This window comes from Galeopterus variegatus, unplaced genomic scaffold, assembly GCF_000696425.1.
Source record: "Galeopterus variegatus unplaced genomic scaffold, G_variegatus-3.0.2 Scaffold1130, whole genome shotgun sequence".
Taxonomy (NCBI): Eukaryota; Metazoa; Chordata; class Mammalia; order Dermoptera; family Cynocephalidae; genus Galeopterus; species Galeopterus variegatus.
The window spans coordinates 241,510-261,301 of NW_007727241.1; the positions used below are offsets into that span (position 1 = coordinate 241,510).

The 19,792-nt window shown below is 56.0% G+C and overlaps 3 protein-coding genes across 4 annotated transcripts in view; 2 read left to right on the forward strand and 1 right to left on the reverse strand.

The window, feature by feature from the left end:
- Positions 1-7,498, forward strand: part of VARS (valyl-tRNA synthetase) — a 21,340-nt gene extending 13,842 nt beyond the window's left edge. The window contains exons 8-29 of the mRNA XM_008575033.1: positions 225-389; positions 601-682; positions 1,223-1,342; positions 1,430-1,538; positions 1,630-1,724; positions 1,993-2,083; positions 2,341-2,465; positions 2,554-2,657; positions 2,746-2,904; positions 3,022-3,112; positions 3,243-3,348; positions 3,439-3,509; positions 3,595-3,720; positions 4,096-4,200; positions 4,288-4,356; positions 4,442-4,520; positions 4,655-4,782; positions 5,148-5,303; positions 5,478-5,684; positions 5,753-5,864; positions 5,981-6,306; positions 7,352-7,498. Of these exons, the coding sequence (XP_008573255.1) occupies positions 225-389; positions 601-682; positions 1,223-1,342; positions 1,430-1,538; positions 1,630-1,724; positions 1,993-2,083; positions 2,341-2,465; positions 2,554-2,657; positions 2,746-2,904; positions 3,022-3,112; positions 3,243-3,348; positions 3,439-3,509; positions 3,595-3,720; positions 4,096-4,200; positions 4,288-4,356; positions 4,442-4,520; positions 4,655-4,782; positions 5,148-5,303; positions 5,478-5,684; positions 5,753-5,864; positions 5,981-6,306; positions 7,352-7,420 (2,695 nt within the window). The 3' untranslated portion in view covers positions 7,421-7,498. The remainder of the gene's footprint in view (positions 1-224; positions 390-600; positions 683-1,222; positions 1,343-1,429; positions 1,539-1,629; positions 1,725-1,992; positions 2,084-2,340; positions 2,466-2,553; positions 2,658-2,745; positions 2,905-3,021; positions 3,113-3,242; positions 3,349-3,438; positions 3,510-3,594; positions 3,721-4,095; positions 4,201-4,287; positions 4,357-4,441; positions 4,521-4,654; positions 4,783-5,147; positions 5,304-5,477; positions 5,685-5,752; positions 5,865-5,980; positions 6,307-7,351) is intronic.
- A 221-nt stretch (positions 7,499-7,719) lies between these two features.
- VWA7 (von Willebrand factor A domain containing 7) lies at positions 7,720-17,365 on the forward strand. Its single transcript, XM_008575034.1, has 17 exons — positions 7,720-7,953; positions 8,271-8,519; positions 8,848-9,129; positions 9,681-9,777; positions 10,337-10,447; positions 10,901-11,096; positions 11,211-11,380; positions 12,751-12,863; positions 13,140-13,256; positions 13,741-13,926; positions 14,414-14,546; positions 14,679-14,831; positions 14,939-15,031; positions 15,904-16,205; positions 16,283-16,422; positions 16,611-16,785; positions 16,893-17,365. The coding sequence occupies exons 2-17, from the start codon at positions 8,286-8,288 to the stop codon at positions 17,064-17,066; spliced, it is 2,676 nt and encodes an 891-aa protein (XP_008573256.1). The 5' UTR covers positions 7,720-7,953; positions 8,271-8,285; the 3' UTR covers positions 17,067-17,365.
- Positions 17,366-17,499: 134 nt separating this feature from the next.
- Positions 17,500-19,378, reverse strand: SAPCD1 (suppressor APC domain containing 1). 2 transcript variants are annotated; one of them, XM_008575036.1, is made up of 5 exons: positions 19,213-19,378; positions 18,828-18,968; positions 18,225-18,320; positions 18,030-18,119; positions 17,500-17,937 (listed from the first exon to the last, which is right to left on the reverse strand). In XM_008575036.1, exons 1-5 carry the CDS (start codon positions 19,324-19,326, stop codon positions 17,842-17,844), a joined length of 537 nt encoding a protein of 178 aa, XP_008573258.1. In that variant the 5' UTR covers positions 19,327-19,378; the 3' UTR covers positions 17,500-17,841. The 2 variants fall into 2 exon arrangements, with proteins under 2 accessions (XP_008573258.1, XP_008573257.1); XM_008575035.1 differs by having other exon boundaries at positions 17,500-18,119; positions 19,213-19,365.
- Positions 19,379-19,792: the final 414 nt, after the last annotated feature.

Sequence of the window (19,792 nt, forward strand, 5' to 3'; positions counted from 1 at the left end):
CCCCCCGCGCCACGCCCGCACCACGCTCAACCAGTGAGCGGACTGGTCTCTATATAGGATCCGAACCCTCGGCGGGAGCGCCGCCACACTCTACCGAGTGCGCCACCGGGCCGGCCCGAGTCCCTCCTTTCTTTCCTGAGAGTCCATTGACTCCCCACTCAGAAGTCTTTGCTTTCTTTGGTGCCAGGCTGCACCAGCCCGGTTCACCCTCTGTTCCTCCACAGGCACCGCATGCGTGGGGAGACGACCCTGTGGAACCCTGGCTGTGACCATGCGGGCATTGCCACCCAGGTGGTGGTGGAGAAGAAACTATGGCGTGAACAGGGGCTGAGCCGGCACCAGTTGGGCCGCGAAGCCTTTCTGCAGGAGGTCTGGAGGTGGAAGGAGGAGTGAGTATGCGGCATCCCCGTGGGCATTGCAGCCCTGCCTCCCAGTCCCCTGTCCAGAAAAGACCTCTGTCATAGAGACAGAGGGTCAGTTGGCTCCAGGGCCTGGGTCAATTTCAGAGGGATGAGTGATTCCCACACTGCCCCATCAGCTACCCAATGTCTCCCTCCAGCCCAGTCCTGAGTGCTTCCTGGCTTGTCTGTCCACTTCCAGGAAAGGTGACCGTATTTACCACCAGCTAAAGAAGCTCGGCAGTTCCTTGGACTGGGATCGAGCCTGTTTCACCATGGACCCTGTGCGTAGGAGGGGTCTCAGGGCTGGAGTGGGAGTAGGAGGCTCCCCAGGGTGGGACCCCCACAAAAGAGAGCACATGCGCTGCAGCCCTCCCTGAGAAGGTGAGCCCACTCCTAGGATGCCACTGAGGGCTCAGCTGACACTTGTATGACACTTTCTACCCTGCATCATGATTATTCCCATGTCATGGCCATTTGTATTCTCTGTCCCTACTCTGGGAGCTCCAAATTCCTCCAGACAGCACGTAATGGGGCCTCCCCATCCTATGAGCCAGAACTCCCAGAATTCTCTGCACCAGCACCTCTCCCCAGCTGAGGCTTTCCTGCAGTCTTCTGTATCACCAGGCTTGTTGCCTGCCCTTGTGCTCCCATAGTCCCCTCTCCCCCTCTAGAAAAGTACTTCTCTCCTCAGAGGGGCCTGTGTGCTGGACAGGTGGGATTCTGGACAGGACAGGCCTCACTGGACCCTGTTTCCTTGGGTGTCTGCCTGGACCTCAAAGTATCAAGGCCCATCTCTCTGACGTCTCCCTGGCCCACTCCAGAAACTCTCAGCAGCTGTAACAGAGGCTTTTGTCCGGCTTCACGAGGATGGCGTCATCTACCGCAGTACCCGCCTTGTCAACTGGTCTTGCACCCTTAACTCTGCCATCTCTGACATTGAGGTGTGTCCCCTCCACCTTCGCCTATCTCCGTCTTTAATCTGCCCCCGGCCTCAGCCCCTGGGCCACTACTAAACACCCATCTTACAGGTAGATAAGAAGGAGCTGATAGGTCGCACCCTGCTCTCTGTGCCTGGCTACAAGGAGAAGGTGGAGTTTGGGGTCCTCATGTCCTTTGCATACAAGGTCCAAGGCTCAGGTGGGAGCCAGGGTACCAGGATCCTGGGCTGGGTGGGATTGAGGGCCAGGAAGGGGCCAGGGCTGAGACCACAAGGCCTCTGTCACTCCAGACAGTGATGAAGAGGTGGTGGTGGCAACGACTCGGATCGAGACCATGCTGGGAGATGTGGCCGTAGCTGTGCACCCCAAAGATCCCAGATACCAGGTGGGGTGGGAGTGCTGCCTGGGGGAAGAATGCTGGCCAGAAGAGGGCTCCCGTTCTTATGTGGGGTATGGGGAATGGGGACTGAGGCCCCTGACTGAGGAGAGAAAATTGGATTAGAAACTCATCTTCTGGCTCCTTTCTCAGCCCTGAAGATAGAGCCCTTGTTGACTGTTTGGGGGAGTTTGGGTGTTGGGTGAGTCAGGGCCCTGGATAGGGGGGACCCAGACCCAACCATTCATGCATTTTTTACATGTCCCTCTGTCCCCAGCACCTGAAGGGGAAGAACGTGATCCACCCATTCCTGTCTCGGAGCCTCCCCATTGTCTTTGATGATTTTGTGGACATGGAATTTGGCACAGGTGAGCAAAGAGCTGGCCCTATGGGGAGAGGAGGAGACTAGAGCTCACAAGGCACACGCCAGCCTTCCATCTTCTCTCTCAAAGAAAAAGAAAATTTCAAGCGAACAGACAGGACTTGGCTGGTTCTCAGGGGACTGTATTGGGGAGGTGGGGGCCAGGGGTGGTCTGGGAGCCACATCCTTCAACAAAAGAGGTGAGTGTGGGAAGGAACTCCATGGAGCCCCTGGTGACCCTGGCCATCCCTCTGTACACAACAGGTGCGGTGAAGATCACGCCTGCACACGACCAGAATGACTATGAGGTTGGGCAGCGGCATGGGCTGGAGGCCATCAGCATCATAGACTCCCGCGGGGCCTTGGTCAACGTGCCCCCGCCTTTCCTGGTGAGGCTGCCTGGGGCACAGAGACCCAGGTTGGAAGAGACCAAGGGGTACCTAGGCATTGCCATGATGAGGCCTCTCTCCCACCCAGGGCCTGCCCAGGTTTGAGGCCAGGAAGGTGGTGCTGGCGGCGTTGAAGGAGCAGGGACTGTTCCGTGGCACCAAAGACAACCCCATGGTGGTGCCGCTTTGCAAGTGAGGGTGGGGACCAGGGAGGGTGGGAAGGTGGGGGGCTTCTCATAGTACTCACTTTCTAGCCTCCCCAACCCATGTGTACCCCCAGCCGTTCTAAGGACGTAGTGGAGCCTCTGCTGCGGCCACAGTGGTATGTGCGCTGTGGGGAAATGGCCCAGGCTGCCAGTGCTGCTGTGACACGGGGCGACCTCCGCATCCTGCCTGAGGCCCATCAACGGACATGGCATGCCTGGATGGACAACATCCGGTGTGTAGGGCCCCTCGGTGTGGGGAGGGTGGCTGGGTGTGGGGCTGAGTGGGTCACAGGCCAGAGCACTTCCAGGACCTCCCTGATCCCATGCCCCCCCCATGTCCCCATTCACAGGGACTGGTGCATTTCCCGGCAGCTGTGGTGGGGCCATCGCATCCCAGCCTACTTCATCACCATCAATGACCCAGCAGTACCCCCTGGGGAGGTGAGGACGTGGGTCAGAGCTGGATACTGGGACATCTGGGGAAGCTATGGGTCTGTTAGGTCCTTGGTGGGGGGCAGGGGTCAGGGCAAGGCAGAGGAGTCCCCTTGGGTACTCACTCTACCTGTGGCAGGACCCTGACGGACGGTACTGGGTGAGTGGACGCAACGAGGCGGAGGCCCGGGAGAAGGCGGCCAAGGAGTTTGGAGTGTCCCCTGACAAGATTGGTCTCCAGCAAGGCAAGACAGGGCCTGAGGGTTGAGGGGCAGAGCGGGGATTCTAATCCTCTCCTCTATCCCCTCTGACCTCTGACCTTTGGCCTCCTCCAGATGAGGACGTATTGGATACCTGGTTCTCCTCTGGCCTCTTCCCCTTCTCCATCTTGGGCTGGCCCAACCAGGTCTGTCCCTGGGGCCAGGCCAAGGTTGGGTGGGGGTCTTGGGGGTGGGCACTTGGCTCCCTTTCACACCCAGGTCTGTCCCCAGTCAGAAGACATGAGTGTGTTCTACCCGGGGACGCTGCTGGAGACAGGCCATGACATCCTCTTCTTCTGGGTGGCCCGGATGGTCATGCTTGGCTTGAAGCTCACTGGCAGGCTGCCCTTCAGAGAGGTGTGAACATGGCCGAGACCCTCCCACAGCCCCACCCTCCCCACTTGCCCTCCACAGCAGCTCAGGCTCAGCATGGCTGGGGGCACAGGGCAGAGCTGTGGCTAGCTGTGGGCAGGCCTGGCCCGGGCTGGTGGGGCTGAAACACGGCCTGGGCTCCACTCAGTGGTTCCTGTGCCCTAGGCCAGGGTTTTCTTTGTTTTCACAGAGGAGGGAGTGCTTCTACTTCACATACAGGTGCTGAATGAGCTGGTGGGGTTACTCAGTGGAACCTGAGGTTCAGAGAGGGGCAGACCAGAAGCAGGGCTCTGGTGAAGGCATTGAGGCCGGGGGAGGAGGGCACTGAGCCTCATAGGCCTCCCTGCACCTGCCCTGCAGGTCTACCTCCATGCCATCGTGCGAGATGCTCACGGCCGGAAGATGAGCAAGTCTCTAGGCAATGTCATTGACCCCCTGGACGTCATCCATGGAGTCTCCCTGCAGGTAGAGCTAGGTGCTGGGCCCGTGGGCCTCCCCACAGCTATGGGGCTGTGGCTTTCACCACCTGACCACTCCCACCTCCACTCTCAGGGCCTCCATGACCAGTTACTGAACAGCAACCTGGATCCCAGCGAGGTGGAGAAGGCTAAAGAAGGGCAGGTATGGAGGTAGAGCCCTGGGCAGAGCCTGAGCAGAGGTGGGCAGGGCTGGCTGAGGATGCCCCTCCCTCTGCCTCCTCCTGTAGAAAGCGGACTTCCCGGCAGGGATTCCAGAGTGTGGCACCGATGCTCTCCGGTTTGGACTATGCGCCTACACGTCACAGGGTATGGCCCCTAAAACCTCCCTCTCAGCCACCTCCCTCCTTCTGTGAGGCCCACCCCACTCATCTACCCTGGGCCTCTGGTGGGCATGGGCTGGCAGGAAAAATGGTGAGGACTCCCACTTCACCCCTACCCAGGTCGTGACATCAATCTGGATGTAAATCGGATATTGGGTTACCGCCACTTCTGCAATAAGCTCTGGAACGCCACCAAGTTTGCCCTCCGTGGCCTTGGGAAAGGTTTCATGCCATCACCCACCTCCCAGGTGAGGGCCCAGTGGGTGGAGAGGTTGGCAACACCCATGCCCCTCAGGCACAAACACAGTCCATGTTGTGCCAGGACTGTAGCCATGGAGTCTGGAGGCCTAGCTCCTGCCACTGAGGGGCCTCCACATAGCTTGGGGGAGAGATAGACACAGAGACAGTTACAAGGAAAGCCCAGGGCACTGGGGTCCCTCGAGGTGGCTGGGGCCTGTTCCTTCTCCTCCAGATACTGGGCACATGCTTGGTTGCTTTGGGCCCCATCAGGCTCCTTTAATGCACATTTGTCCCTGATTCCTGCCCTGTGAGGTTCTGGCTCCCTCCCCCTGGGCATGTGGTGGCTCTGGCTGATACTTCCCCTCCCCCTAAGCCTGGAGGCCACGAGAGCCTGGTGGATCGCTGGATCCGCAGCCGGCTGGCTGAGGCTGTGAGGCTCAGCAACAACGGTTTCCAGGCCTACGATTTCCCAGCTGTCACCACTGCCCAGTACAGCTTCTGGCTCTATGAGCTCTGCGATGTCTACTTGGTGAGAAGGGGCTGGATGGGGCAGGGGACAGGGGCAGCAGAGTCTTGGGCCCAGCTTGGCCATTGGTTGACCATGAGACATGAGCCAACCCCTTCCCTTTCGCGTCCTCATAGGCGCAACAAGGGCTTGAGGCTAGACCTCCAGTCCTGATCCCTGTATCTCTGGAGTCCCCAGGAGTGCCTGAAACCTGTACTGAATGGGGTGGACCAGGTCGCAGCTGAGTGTGCCCACCAGACCCTCTACACCTGCCTGGATGTTGGCCTGCGGCTGCTCTCACCCTTCATGCCCTTTGTGACCGAGGAACTGTTCCAAAGGCTGCCCCGAAGGACGCCACAAGCTCCCCCTAGCCTCTGCATTACCCCCTACCCAGAGCCCTCAGAGGTATGGGGAATGGCCTGGAGGAGGGATCTGGCATGGTTCCCCCACTCACCCTCTCATCTGCCCCACAGTGCTCCTGGAAGGACCCTGAGGCAGAAGCCGCCATCGAGCTGGCACTAAGCATCACGCGAGCTGTGCGCTCCCTCCGTGCCGACTACAACCTCACCCGGATCCGGCCCGACTGTGAGCCTCAGGCCCCACATCCACCCTGTCCCACTCTGGGGATCCTGTGTCCAGCTGTGGCTGCCTGGTCTCCTGTCTCCTTGGGGCCAGGCCTCACCTTCATCCCTCCCTGGCAGGTTTCCTGGAAGTGGCTGACGAGGCCACAGGTGCCCTGGTGTCTGCAGTGTCGGGCTATGTGCAGGCGCTGGCCAGCACAGGTGTGGTGGCTGTCCTGGCCCTGGGGGCTCCCGTGCCACAGGGCTGTGCTGTGGCCCTGGCCTCTGACCGCTGCTCCGTCCACCTGCAGCTGCAGGGGCTGGTCGACCCGGCCCGGGAGCTGGGCAAGCTGCAGGCCAAGCGAGTTGAGGCGCAGCGGCAGGCCCAGCGTCTGCGGGAGCGCCGCGCTGCCTCGGGCTACTCTGTCAAGGTGCCCCTAGAAGTGCAGGAAGCAGATGAAGCCAAGGTGTGTGGTGTGGGTGGCATTTCCCATGTCATCAGCTCCCTCCATCCTCACAGCCCAGTCCTTACAGCCCAGTCCTGAGACTGGACTCTGCCCAGCCCTGGGCAATCCATGAAGGAGCACAGAGCCCACATCCCTAGAGCAGGGACCCTGTCATCCCCCCTTACACATGAGGAGCAACCAGGGGTAATATAGCCCAGGGCTATACACACAGCAGGTTGGAACCGAGGTAGACCTAGAACCAGGCACCCTGCCTTCCAGCCAGACCCCTTGTACCCTTCTCAGCTGTGCAGACATGGAAATCCACTTGCCTGGGGCTGGGCTGGGAACCGCACAGTCAGGGAGTCCCAGGCCTAGTCCTTCTAAGCCCACTGGAGTGACCTGGGAAAGCCAGGCTCATGTCCATACCCCCCACAGACCCCTTACCTCCTGGGCCCCTCCAGGGAGGAGCAGTGGGGTAAACTGCACAGATGCCTTGACTTCACTTAATTCTCCCAGTAGCCCTTGGAGGGCAGGCAGTATTACCATGGCCACCATACCCCCCACAGACCCCTTACCTCCTGGGCCCCTCCAGGGAGGAGCAGTGGGGTAAACTGCACAGATGCAGAGAAAACCAGTGATGGAGGCTAAGGGGTAGAGAGCCTTGACTTCACTTAATTCTCCCAGTAGCCCTTGGAGGGCAGGCAGTATTACCATGGCCACTTTACAGATGATGGTTGAGTGACTTGCCTCAGAGACTGCTCTTCTGCCCAGGTGGAGGCACTGGGCAGGCCACGTGGGCTCTGAGGCCCCTTTGCCCTCAGAAACTGACCACTCTGGGAAAAGGCAAGACCCACAAGGCTGGGCCATGGTGGAAGAGAGGGGGTGGGGAGGCTGGTGAGAATTAGAGGGAAACAGAGCCAGCCATGCACCCACACCCCTGAACTACTCCCCTTCTGTGGTTATCACCTGTCTTTCCAAGTTTGACCCCTCTGCCATCCTGGGTGTTTGGGGTCTCCTCTCTTGGGCCTGGGTCCTCACCACCCACCACCCCCTTGTTTCACCCCAGCTCCAACAGACAGAAGCAGAGCTCAGGAAGGTGGATGAGGCCATTGCCCTGTTTCAGAAGATGCTGTGATACACCCTACTCCAACCCTCATAACCCCCAGTGGTCCACCATGGGGAGGGCAGCAATAAAATATTTTGCCACAAACTATCTCTTGTCTGTGTGTGTGGTGGAGGTGGGGAGCGGGTGCAGAAGGGCTGAGCTCCCAGGTCCTCAGAGGCTGCTGGTATGAGCAATGGGTGGGCTGCAGGCTGGGGGTGAAGGAAGTACCGGCTCCTGGTGGGCAGAGGGGTGCGTCTGCCTGGGTCTGTCCCTGGCACTGCGCCAGGCCTGAGTCATGCTGCTCGCTCCCTTCCTCCTCCCCAGCTCTTCTCATTCACCTCCGCACTGCAGCCGAGGGAGGCCCGCCCTGTAGTGCCCTGGTACTGGCTGCTGCTTGTGGCCTTAGACAAGCATGAGTAGAGGGGCCAGGGGCTGCTTGTTCTGCCCATTCTGTGCTGGCATCTCCCTCCCCCTCCACTGAGTCCAGGTTAATTATAACTCTGACCACAGTGCCTTGTGACGCCACGCCCGGGCCAGCCCTGCCCAGGAGACCCAGCAACCAGGTAGGTGAGAGGCCTGAGAGGAGAGACTCAGACTTCCTGTGTGGGGGAGGTATGCCTGGGGCAGGGCTGGACACTTGGCCTGGAGCTGGAAGGGGGGCCCTGGAGGAAGAGCCTTGGACCCCTCTCCTGGCAGGTATATGTCCCCGTTGGGCTGATAAGGCCCTCAGGTTGTCTGAGTGACTGTGGGGGAGAGGATGGGGTAGCCAGGCTGGGGCAGATAAGGAACTCCGGGCGAAGCAAGGGCCCATGGAGACACACGGGTCTGCCCTGAAACTGGCTGCTGCTTCCTCCTCCCTTGAGAGTCTTCTGTCCCCCAGGTCCATGTCTCAGCCATGCTTCCCGCAGGGGTGCCCCTGTCCCACCTGGGCACCTCGGCACTGCTTCTGCTGCAGCTGCTGCTGCCATCCGCATCTGCCTTCTTCCCCAACGTCTGGAGCCTACTGGCCGCCCCTGGCTCCATCACCCATCAGGACCTGACCGAGGAGGCAGCACTCAATGTCACCCTGCAGCTCTTCCTGGAACAGCCACCCCTGCACCAGCCCCCACTTCGTCTTGAGGACTTCCTGGTGAGCATCCCTGGGTCCCATCACATCCCTGCCAGGTCCTCCAAATACCTAGACCTCAACTCCTTGAAGGCCCTGGTTGCCAAGAAAAGGAACACCCACCTCCCCACATGCTCACCTCTCCACCCACCCCTCCAGCAGCAATACCCTGTAGTCCTGGTCCCAAAACAGGAGTTCCCCTCCTTAGAAAGACCTAGGACTGCTTCTCCCCTGAAGGGCCTACCCTCAATTCCATCCATACCAGCCTGCATGCCCGTTGCTGAGATAATGTAGGCAGTGGTCCAATCCAAGGGGCTTCCCTGGAGTCCTTGTCCCCCATCACTTTCACCAGGGCCGAACCCTCCTTGCTGATGACCTGTTTGCTGCATACTTTGGACCTGGCTCTCCTTCACGGAGGTTCCGAGCAGCCTTAGGTGAGGTGTCTCGAGCCAACGCAGCCCAGGACTTCCTGCCGACGTCCAGGAATGACCCTGAGCTGCACTTTGATGCTGAGCGGCTGGGCCAGGGACGCACACGCCTGGTGGGGGCTCTGCGGGAGACTCTGGTAGCAGCCAAAGCCCTTGATCACACCCTGGCCCGCCAGCGCCTCGGGGCTGCACTTCATGCCTTGCAGGTGAGAACAGAGTTGGGGTAATGGTCAGCGGGATCTTCACTTCTAGTTTTCCTGTCTCAGATGGAGACTGTCCTTATGGTGCCTTCTTAATCATGCCTCCGCCTGCTCTAGAAGGAATGGGTGCTGCTTTCCAGTGCCCTGAGGCTATGTCCTCATTCCCCACCTCCACACTGGCAGTGCTTCCTGTGCGGACAGCAAGGAGGCCACTGTGGCTGAAGAGAGGTGAGGGTGAGACAGGAAGGTGGTAAGGTCAGAGAAGTGAGGGGAGCGGCCCATCCTGTAGGGCCTTGTAGACAGCTGAGAGGCCTTTGGCTTAGACCCTGAGTGAGATGGAAAGAAGCGCTGGGACAGTGCCCACCTGGCCAAAGCTCTGTTCTGGGCAATGGAGAGAGAGCAGTGGAGGGGACTTGGGGTGTCTGACAGGAGCATTAGGGGTGGGAGGAGGAGACTTTCTGGGGGGGGGACTTAAAAGAGTAGCACGTTAGGGCTGAGATCATGAGGAAAACAGACTAGTGCCTCATTTCCCTTCTGCTCCTGTCCCCCGGGACCAGGATTTCTACAGTCACAGCAACTGGGTGGAACTAGGGGAACAGCAGCCACACCCTCACCTCCTCTGGCCAAGGCAGGAGCTCCGGAGCCTGGCACAAGGTATGGCCATGAACCCAGTGGTAAGGCCCATGGACCCACCTACTCAGTCCACCCAGCCACTGTGTCACATCCTGAGGTCACATAGGATGTGACATTGCTTCATCACTTCAAGGACTATGAGGTTCCCCAGTCCAATCAAAGACCAGGTCAGTTAAGTGGCTTCCCCAAGGTCACACAGGGTAGAATAGCCAGGACCAGGTCTCCAGACTTCAGTCTAGTCTTTCCTGTGGCTTCCTCCCCTGCTGGCTCACATGGGGCCTTCCCTCATGGTCCAGTCATCTTCTAAACTAAACTATGACCTGGAAGCTGCCTCCTGTCCACTACTGGTTCACTTCCTGTCCATAGTTCACAGAAGGCATGACGCCCTAGGATTGGTCCCCACACTTCCCAGGTTTTCTAGCAAAGTCCCAGTCTCAAATATTCAGTCTCACTGCCAGCCCATGAACTCTAGGTTTCAGTTCAGAAAACCCAGCTGGGAGGAAAAGCTGAAGTATGGATGGACAGGGATAAAGGCCAGCGGTGGCAATGTTGGGTTTTAGCCCCTGCCCTCTCTTTCCAGTGGGTGATCCTACCTGCTCCAATTGTGAAGAGTTGAGCTGCCCCAGGAATTTGTTGGGCTTCACACTCCTCACCTCTGGCTACTTTGGCACTCATCCCCCCAAACCTCCAGGTACCTCCAGGACAGGAAAGCTCCCAGAAGTAAAGGGGAGAAAATCACTTCCTTTGATCATGTATAGGATCTCAGTTCTGTAGGCCCTTGGTATCTTACTGAAGGAGAGGATGTTGGGATGGGGTGGGGGGGAGTGACGGCCCACCAAGGAGGCCGTGATTGTTGGGGTGGGGAGCAGCTTCTTGCTTGGCTGACAGGATTTCTCTGTTGCTGTGGGCAGCTTTGGGGGACTGACAGGAGAGATCAGAGGATCCACCATGTGCTGTGGTGACTGGCCCCTCCAGATTTACTCTAGATTTGTCCTCCACAAAGTGTCATCATTTCCTGCCGATCCTTTGCTGAGGGGTGAGACAGTAACGCAAGATCAGAAAGGGCCTCATTTTGTTAGGAGGCATGTACCTCAACTCTGGAGGTTTTTGACCTCCACTCTCCAGATCCCTTTCCTCAATCCAGGGAAATGTAGCCACGGGGGCCATTTTGACCGGAGCAGCTCCCAGCTACCCCGGGGTGGCATCAACAAGGATAGCACATCCCCAGGCTTCTCCCCCCACCACATGCTGCACCGCCAGGCTGCAAAACTGGCACTTCTAGCCTCCATCCAGGCCTTCAGCCTCCTGCGAAGCCGCCTGGGAGACAGGGTTTTCTCAAGGTGAGTGGCCTCCTGGAAATAGGCCTTTTGATGTGCGCTCTTGGGGGAGCTGAAAAACCAGGGGCTGGGGACAAATGTACGGACCCTCCACTGTGTCTCTGGCCTGCTCCCCAGGCTGCTGGACATCACTCCAGCCACCAGCCTGAGCTTTGTCCTCGACACCACGGGCAGTATGGGTGAGGAGATCAACGCTGCCAAAATACAGGCTCGCCACATTGTGGAGCAACGGCGGGGCAGCCCCATGGAGCCTGTCCACTACATCCTGGTGCCCTTTCATGACCCAGGTAACTGTGGTCTATGCAGAGTAGTAGAGGGAAGGAGAGTCCAGGGCTGGGGTAAAGGTCTCTGGTGAGGAAGTGGGCTTCATGGCTCCACTTCCTTAACAAAATGGTGGTACTTCCTGTGGTCCTGAGTGGGCCTCTACTGGATACTTGTGTGCATATAGAAAACAAGCAGCTACTTCTTTCACTGTCTCCAAAACGGCAGCACTTGAGTTTAATGAGTTTCCATGAATTTAATGCTTGATCCTTGCTTAGGCATATGGCCTCTGCTTTCCTTACTTAGGCTGGTCATTTAATCTCTCTTTGCCTCGGTTTCATCATCCATAAAATGGGTCAGTACCTGCCTTATCCTGCCTAACTTCCAGGGTTGAAATGATGATCAAATAAAATGCCCATTGGACTGAGAATTCCCTAAAGGTAGGATTTTTTTTTTTTGGCACCTGACTGGTACAGGGATCTGAATCCTAGAACTTGGTGTTACAACACCACACTCTAACTGAGCTAACCAGACAGCCCCTTAAAGGTAGGGTTTGAAACTGATTTGTCTGCATAAATCTTATAGCGGCTGTCATTTAATAGGGACTTATTTTATTACGTGTTTGATGAAGGTATGAATAAATGAATAATTAAGAATTTGGGCTGGCTGGTTAGCTCAGTTGGGTAGAGAGTGGTGTTGATAACACCAAGGTCCAGGTTTCAATCCTTGTACTGGCCAGCCACCAAAAAATAAAATAAATAAAAATAATTTAGAACTTATTATGTGCCAAGGCACTATTCTAAGATTTACAAAATTAACTCATTTAATCCTTCCAGTAAGCCTCTGTTGGTTAAGTACTATTATTTTCTCTCTCTTTTCTGATGAGGAAACTGAGGTCCCAGTTGTTTTTCTTCTTTTTTTTTTTTTTTTAAAAGATGACCGGTAAGGGGATCTTAACCCTTGACTTGGTGTTGTCAGCACCACGCTCAGCCAGTGAGCAACCGGCCATCCCTATATGGGATCCGAACCCGGGGCCTAGGTGTTGTCAGCACCACACTCTACTGAGTGAGCCACGGGCCGGCCCCCAGTTGTTTTTCATACATGAACATATGCCCAATAAAGGCCCACTCAGGCCCACAGGAAGTGCCACCATTTTGTTAAGGGATGAAGGCCCACTGTCCCACCAGGGGCACCTAGCCCAGCCCTACCCAGCCCTACCCCATGACGAATATAGGGAGCCATATAAGGGGATAGCATATAGCAATAAGGGAATATTGTTTTTTAATACTTTGTCCCCCCAGGAACACAGTGGGCCTCTCCACTGGGGAGGTGGCCTTGGGTAGGAATAAGGGGAGCTCTTTCCTCATTCATCTCAACCTCATTTCCCCCTCCCCAGGGTTTGGCCCTGTCTTTACAACCAGTGACCCTGATAGCTTCTGGCAACAACTCAATGAGATCCATGCCTTGGGCGGTGGAGATGAGCCTGAGATGTGCCTGTCAGCCCTGGAGGTCTGTCCCTTTCTTTCCCCTTCCCATCTTATTACCCCCTTTCCAGGACCCACCACCAGGGGGAGCTAGACCGTTCCTGGCACCTCCCCTCTCCCTACTCCATCCCACCCACCTTCAGAGCTTCATTCCAGGGTTCCAGGGCCATATTGCCTTCTACCCTCTGCTCCCTGGCTCTACCCATTCCCCTGCTGCTGCCACTTTTCTAAAGCCAGTCAGATTCAGCAGTGTGGGGTTGTTGTTGGCATTTTTAACACCAGCCCTTTCCCTCCCTTTCAGCTGGCCCTGCTGCATACACCTCCACTCTCAGACATCTTTGTCTTCACTGATGCCTCCCCCAAGGATGCCTTTCTCACCAACCGGGTGGAATCCCTGACTCAGGAACGGCGCTGCAGGGTGAGCATAGCTGGTAGGAGACCCAGTATTAGTCACTCAGGGCTGTGAGAGATCCTGTGGCAACTCATAACAAGGTTCGTACCATACTATGGTAGTTCCTCCAGCCTTGGGGTGGGGTGGGAGAACCAGACAATGAATGTGACATTTCCTGATACCTTTAACAATACTCAAGAGTGGGAGGCCTTACCCTTAATGGTGCTGAATTCCTATTTGAACCTGCCCAATAAACCATCTGAAGAACTAGGGATCTAGTTGCCAAAAATCCACTGTGAAATATGGTGACAGTTACAAGGGGGTGGCTGACTACTAACTGAAAGCCAAGGGGTTATGTCATTGGGATACCATGCCCTAGCAGCCAGAGGGTAGACAGAGAGACCTTACCACTAATCATCAAGTCTGGACAAAGCTTGAGCACAGGGGTCTTCATTTACAATAGTAGATGGCACTTGGACACCTCAAACACTGGGCTCTCTTCTGGCCACAGGTAACATTCCTGGTGACTGAAGACCCATCAAGGGTTCAGGGCCGAGCTCGACGTGAGGTGTTGTCCCCTCTGCGTTTTGAGCCCTACAAAGCAGTGGCACTGGCCTCAGGAGGAGAGGTGATCTTCACTAAAGACCAGCACATTCGTGACGTGGCAGCCATTGTTGGGGAGAGCATGGCTGCCCTGGTGAGTAAGTGGGGGCCAGAGGGGCTGGTGCTCTCAGTTCAGAGCTGAAGGGTGGTGACACTGCATCTCTCTTTTCACTGGAGGAAGTGGAATGGCTACCATTACTATGTTGCCATTCTAGTCACTAGGGTGGGAAAGGAAGTTTCCTTCCTTCTGTGATCCATGGCTACTAGCCCACCTTCCACATTGCCTTTCCATATCAGTAAACCCCTCCCCAAACCTGGCCTCCAGTATTCTGCCCTCAGGGCTACCACAGGAAGTTCTGCTATCTTTTAAGAGGGGGACCAGAAGTGATCGCTTCAACCTCATCCCGTGCCTCCAACTTTTGACAATAATAACTTCATGCCTGGTCCTGTACCCCTCTCTCACTGGTATCCCTTCTCCGTGTGACTTGGTTTTTATACGCCTGTCTTTCTCCTATCTTTGCTCCCACCTCCTTCCATGCCTTATATTCGCCCCCATTTTTTGGTCCTGCCCATCCCCCAAGGTGACTCTTCCCCTGGAACCTCCTGTTGTGGTGCCTGGGAGGCCACTTGTGTTCAGTGTGGATAGGCTGCTCCAGAAGGTCACAGTCCGGATCCATGGGGAGATCAGCAGTTTCTGGATCAAGAACCCTGCAGGTACCTCCGTGTGCATCTCAAGGCAGAGGGAAGAATTGAGACTGGAGATTGGAGAATGAGGGGGATGTACTGACGGGGATGTACTAAGGGGAAGAAATTGTTTCACATGACAATTGCTTGCCCCCACCCCAGGGGTCTCCCAGGGCCAGGAGGAAGGCATGGGTCCTCTAGGTCACACTCAGTGCTTTGGGCAGTTCTGGATGGTGACCATGAGTGACCCCCCTGAGACAGGGACGTGGGAGATCCAGGTCACAGCTGAGGGCACCCCCCAGGTGAGAGTGCAAGGTAAGGAGAAAGATATTCCTGGAAAGGGAAAGGGGAGACTGCAGGCCTCAGGGAGCAACTGTCATGTTCCTCTCGGGAAGGTCTCTGACTGCCTTCACCCTCCCCAGCCCAAACCTCCCTGGACTTCCTCTTCCACTTTGGGATCCCCATGGAGGATGGACCCCACCCTGGCCTGTACCCACTGACTCAGCCAGTTGCAGGTACATCTATTCCCTGACACCCCCCCCCCAGTTAATTAGTTATATAGATAGATAGATAGATAGATGTATAGATGTATATGTGTATACATAGATATGTATAGATATGTATAACTTTTTTGTCTTTTTTACTGACCGGTAACGGGATCACAACCCTCGGTGTTGCGCCCGCACCACGCTCAGCCAGTGAGCGGGAACCGGTCTCCACCTGGGATCCGAACCCTCGGTGGGAGTGCCGCCACGCTCCCAAGCGGCGCACTCTCCAGTGCGCCACTGGGCGGGCCCGATATTTATAACTTTTTTAGTTATAATTTACATATAGTAAAGTACACTAAACTTAAGTGTGTAGCCTGATGGCTTTTTTATAATACAACCGTGTAACCATCACCCAGTTCAAGATACAGAACATTTTCTTTTCTTTTTTTTTTTTTTTTTAAAGATGACCGGTAAGGGGATCTTAACCCTTGACTTGGTGTTGTCAGCACCACGCTCAGCCAGTGAGCAAACCGGCCATCCCTATATAGGATCCGAACCCGTGACCGGTAAGGGGATCTTAACCCTTGACTTGGTGTTGTCAGCACCACACTCAGCCAGCGAGCCAACCGGCCATCCCTATATGGGATCCGAACCCGGGGCCTTGGTGCTATCAGCACCGCACTCCCGAGTGAGCCACGGGCCGGCCCAAGATATAGAACATTTTCAGTACCCCAGAACTTTCTCCTGGTACTCCCCATCAATACTACTCCAGGGATAATCCTTTTTCTCCATCCGTACTCCCCAGAGGTAACCCCTATTCTGAAGCCATTCATTCTTTTCTCCCTGTGTCTCTGAATCTCACACAGACCACTGTTTTCCCCTCCCTTCCCCTGTCCTAGGTCTCCAGACCCAGCTGCTCGTAGAAGTGACAGGGCTGGGCTCCAGAAGCAACCCTGGGGATTCCCGGCCTCATTTCTCCCACATCGTCCTTCGAGGGGTCCCAGAGGGTGCAGAACTGGGCCAGGTGCCCTTGGAGCCCATGGGACCCCCAGAGCGTGGTCTCCTCATGGCCTCACTACCACCCGCACTGCTGTCCACTCCTGGACCCTTGTCCCTGGAGCTGATTGGCCAGGATGGAGGGGGGCAGGGCCTGCACAGGGTGGCCCCCCAGCCTTGCACTGTGGTCCCCGTCCTTCTGGAGGTGAGGTGCAAGGGGAAGGTGCAGCTGGGGCTAAAGACGCTAGAACAGCTCCTCCCCTGACTGGCCCTTCTCCACAGCTCAGTGGCCCCCAGGATTTCTTGACCCCAGGCAGCAAGGCCCCACTCAGCCTCCGCATCTCCAGCTTCTTAGCCCCTCAGGATCTTGACCTTAGGACATCCATCAACCCCAGCTTCGCCATCACTTCCAACCTCTCCAGGTGAGTCTGCTGAACCCTCCTGCTCCCTTTTAGCCCCAGGCTGTTTACCCCAAGTCTCACCCCTGGCCCCTTTGATTGGCCCTTGGCAGGGAGTCCTCACCTCCCCTGCTCTGCACTTGGCCCAGTCCATTAGCTGTAGGCTGCTGAGAGCCTGGGACTTCAGCTGGATATTTGTATCCCCTCTCTAGGGCTTGCCTGGGACTGAATGAGTCAGCCTGGGGGCGCCTGTGGCTGGAGATCCCAGACTCAGCAGCCCCAAACTCGGTGGTGATGGTGACTGTGACTGCAGTGGGTCGAGAAGCCAGCCCAGTGCCCCCAACCCATGCTTTCCTCCGGCTCCTAGTGCTGGCCCCGGCCCCTCAGGTGAGACACTTTCCATTGCAGGGTAGGCAGGGAAAGGGGAGGGTGGCATAGGCTTAATTTGGGTACAGCTCTAGCATACCCTGACATTCTCTCCCTCTTCTCCCCAGGACCACCTCTCTGCCCCTGCCCACTCACCTGGCCCTGTCATCACCACGGCCACCCCTGTCTTTCATCCCTCCACTTTGGTGACTCAGGGCAGGGCTGGGAGAGGGATGGCAGGCAACACCTGTTGGGGAACAACTGGAGGAGTGCTACTTCTGCTAGGCCTGGCCTCCTGGTGATACAACAGTCCCTAGAAGGATGGGTCTCCAGCACTATTTCAATCTGCCCCATTGGTGAGAAGGTCTCATGGGCCTTGGGACCTCACCTGTTCCAGCTGGGATGGAGGTTTCCCTTCTTATGCACTTGTCCCTTCTCTTTCTTAAAAACTGCGAGATTGGGATAAAGGGCAATGGATTTTCCCTGAATGCTCTTTCCCTAACCCTTACGGGAACTAAAACAAAGACATTTTTGGAAAAAGTTGCTTTCTATTTCTCTGTAGCATCTTTATTCCACTATTTGTCCTCTCCCAGGTTCGGGTAGAGAGGAAGATCTATAGTTGAGTAGAGTAGGATTGGGAATGACTATTCGTCCTCTCCCAGGTTCGGGTAGAGAGGAAGATCTATAGTTGAGTAGAGTAGGATTGGGAATGGGGTAGGAGAATACCAGGAAGTGTTATTTATAGAACTGTTTTTATTTTAAATTCTGGAGCAGCTTCTATTTTATTTTTGTACTTAAAGCTGAAAGACAGTTTCAATAAACATGTCTTCTCCCCCAAAGGGATTTCAAAGAAAGATTATTTTTGCACATCATATGGGGGAGAGAAAGGGCATGAGACACCAAGAAGATGAAATGGAAGTTTTCAGGAGCATAGGAGAAACCTTACACCAAGATGATGAACGTCATTGACCCACTACCTGGAGCCATGTAGCTGCTGGGTTAAGAAGCAGAATAGGGAGGCTGAGTGTTCTGACTCAGCCTCGTCCTTCACCAGAATGAGGGGAGTGAGAGGAGAGTTTAGACACGGGTAGGGCCCCTCTGCCCCATGGGGCAGCCCTGCTGAGTCATCTCCCCATCTGGCTGGATGACTCTTTTCTGCTGCCTTGACAACTCCTGGAGAAGAGGAGAGCAGACTGGGTGTCTGTGCTCCTCCCTATCCTGTGGAGCAAAGGTTTCTGCCCTCCCCCAGCAGCCCTACACTTTACCTGTTGCTGCCACCAGTCCTGTTTCCTTGGCCTTTCCTTCCAATCCTGGGTGGTGCAGGAACTAGCCTTGTTCCATGGACATGGAGAGAACTGGGGGGAGAGTCACTGTGTTTTCTGTTAAACCAGTGCTGACCCCAACAACTCCCCTCTCTAGCCCCAGTTCCCAGAAGTCTAAACTAAAAACAATAAACTCACCTTCCCCTGAATCAGATTCTGCAAACAGATGTTCACCTTTTGAATCTGGGCTAACTGGGGGCCACCGGGCTCTGAGTATGTATCTGTTAGAAAATTCTAAAGGAGGAGTTGGAGGCTGACATCATGGTGAAAACTTGAGGTCCATCTGCCACTCTTCTGTCACCACAGGCCATTCGTCTCCTCATCTGGATCCCCTCATCCCAATACCCTTCAAGGCAGGTGGAAAAATCCAATACTCTCCACCTCCATCTCTTTAACATTCCAGTTCCTCCATCCCTCTCAAAGAGCACAATACCCCCCCTCCCTGTTCTTTATGGATCCGCCCTGTCCATCCCTGTACCATTGGAATAATCCACACCACTCCCCCATCTGCATGGAGTGATCCAAATCAAGTACCTCTGAATGGAATGCAGACCAGCCTCCTCCCGCCCCAACAACGAACACCAGCCTAACACTTGGTGGCATCCTGTCATTATAATGCTGCCTCCAATTCACAATCCCTGCCCATTAACTCTCCCCTTTCCAGAATGGCCTCAGGCTGTGTCCACATCTTCCTTGCTCCTCCCTCCCCCACCCCATTCACACAGAGGGGCAGCCCCCTACCTCACCAAGGGCCCCCAGATGCAGCTGCTGTCGCTGTGCCTCCCTCAGGCGGTCTTCAAACCAGGCCTGGCCACGCTCTAGCAGCTCCAGTCCCTGCCACAGGGCATCCTGTTCTCTCTCCAGAGCCTGCATCCTCTGCAACTGGAAAAGGCAATAAGCAGAGACTGACTCTTGCGCTGCAGCAGGGCTCTGGCCCATGCCCCTTTCTCTCAACCTTTAGTTGGGTTCAGTGTGTGGTCACTGAGTGTGACTGGCCACTGAGGACCTGGAGGATAGCGGGGAGCAGGGGAGTGGACTTGTGGGTCCTCAAAGTTGAGTGGAAATATAAAGAGCAGATCTAGGGGGAGGGAATCCCCCTGGGAGCTCCTGTTGGGCTAATACTCACCCAAAGGAAGAAGCTCTGCGCTCCTGGGTCTTGGCGGCTTGTTCCCAGTGGCAGCAGCAGAACCGTGTAGGGAGCCTGTACCTGGGGCTGCCTTCCAGGACCCTGGCTCCCCATGGCTCTGAAGTGGGAGGGGTGGAGCCACTCCCACTGGTGCAGCCAGGCTGGTCCCTCCCCCTCCATCCCTGCCTTATACTCATCCTGCCTTGTCTTTCAGCCTCTCAGGACCTTCCTAATATGCCTGCCTGAGGCTGGGGTATTCCTACTTAAAGGGAGAGGCCATCTCCCTTGGGCTCCTCTGTCTTCTCTCTAAACTGTTTTTGCAGGGTCTTTCTTTTTTTTGTTGTCCTTTTTGAGACCGGCCGCACCACGCTGGTCATCCCAGCTGTGAGCGAACTGGTCATCCCTATATAGGATCCGAACCCACGGCGGGAGAGCTGCTGCGCTCCCAGCACCGCACTCTCCCGAGTGCGCCACAGGCTTGGCCCGCAGGGTCTTTCTTTTTTTTTTTTTTTCCCCCCCCCCCCCGCAGGGTCTTTCTGAAGTAGTTTGTTCTTATGAAGTCCCCTTGGATAGAATCCAA

Bases quoted from the DNA above. Each gene is read 5' to 3' on its own strand.
- VWA7 (XM_008575034.1), top strand. From the start codon at position 8,286: ATGCTTCCCGCAGGGGTGCCCCTGTCCCACCTGGGCACCTCGGCACTG. The intron at 13,257-13,740 runs GTGAGCATAGCT...TTCTGGCCACAG, and splicing joins CTCAGGAACGGCGCTGCAGG to GTAACATTCCTGGTGACTGA. The intron at 15,032-15,903 runs GTACATCTATTC...CCCCTGTCCTAG, and splicing joins ACTGACTCAGCCAGTTGCAG to GTCTCCAGACCCAGCTGCTC.
- SAPCD1 (XM_008575035.1), bottom strand. From the start codon at position 19,326: ATGGGGAGCCAGGGTCCTGGAAGGCAGCCCCAGGTACAGGCTCCCTAC. The intron at 18,969-19,212 runs GTGAGTATTAGC...TGCCTTTTCCAG, and splicing joins CGCAGAGCTTCTTCCTTTGG to TTGCAGAGGATGCAGGCTCT. The intron at 18,321-18,827 runs GTAGGGGGCTGC...CTCCTCCTTTAG, and splicing joins ATCTGGGGGCCCTTGGTGAG to AATTTTCTAACAGATACATA.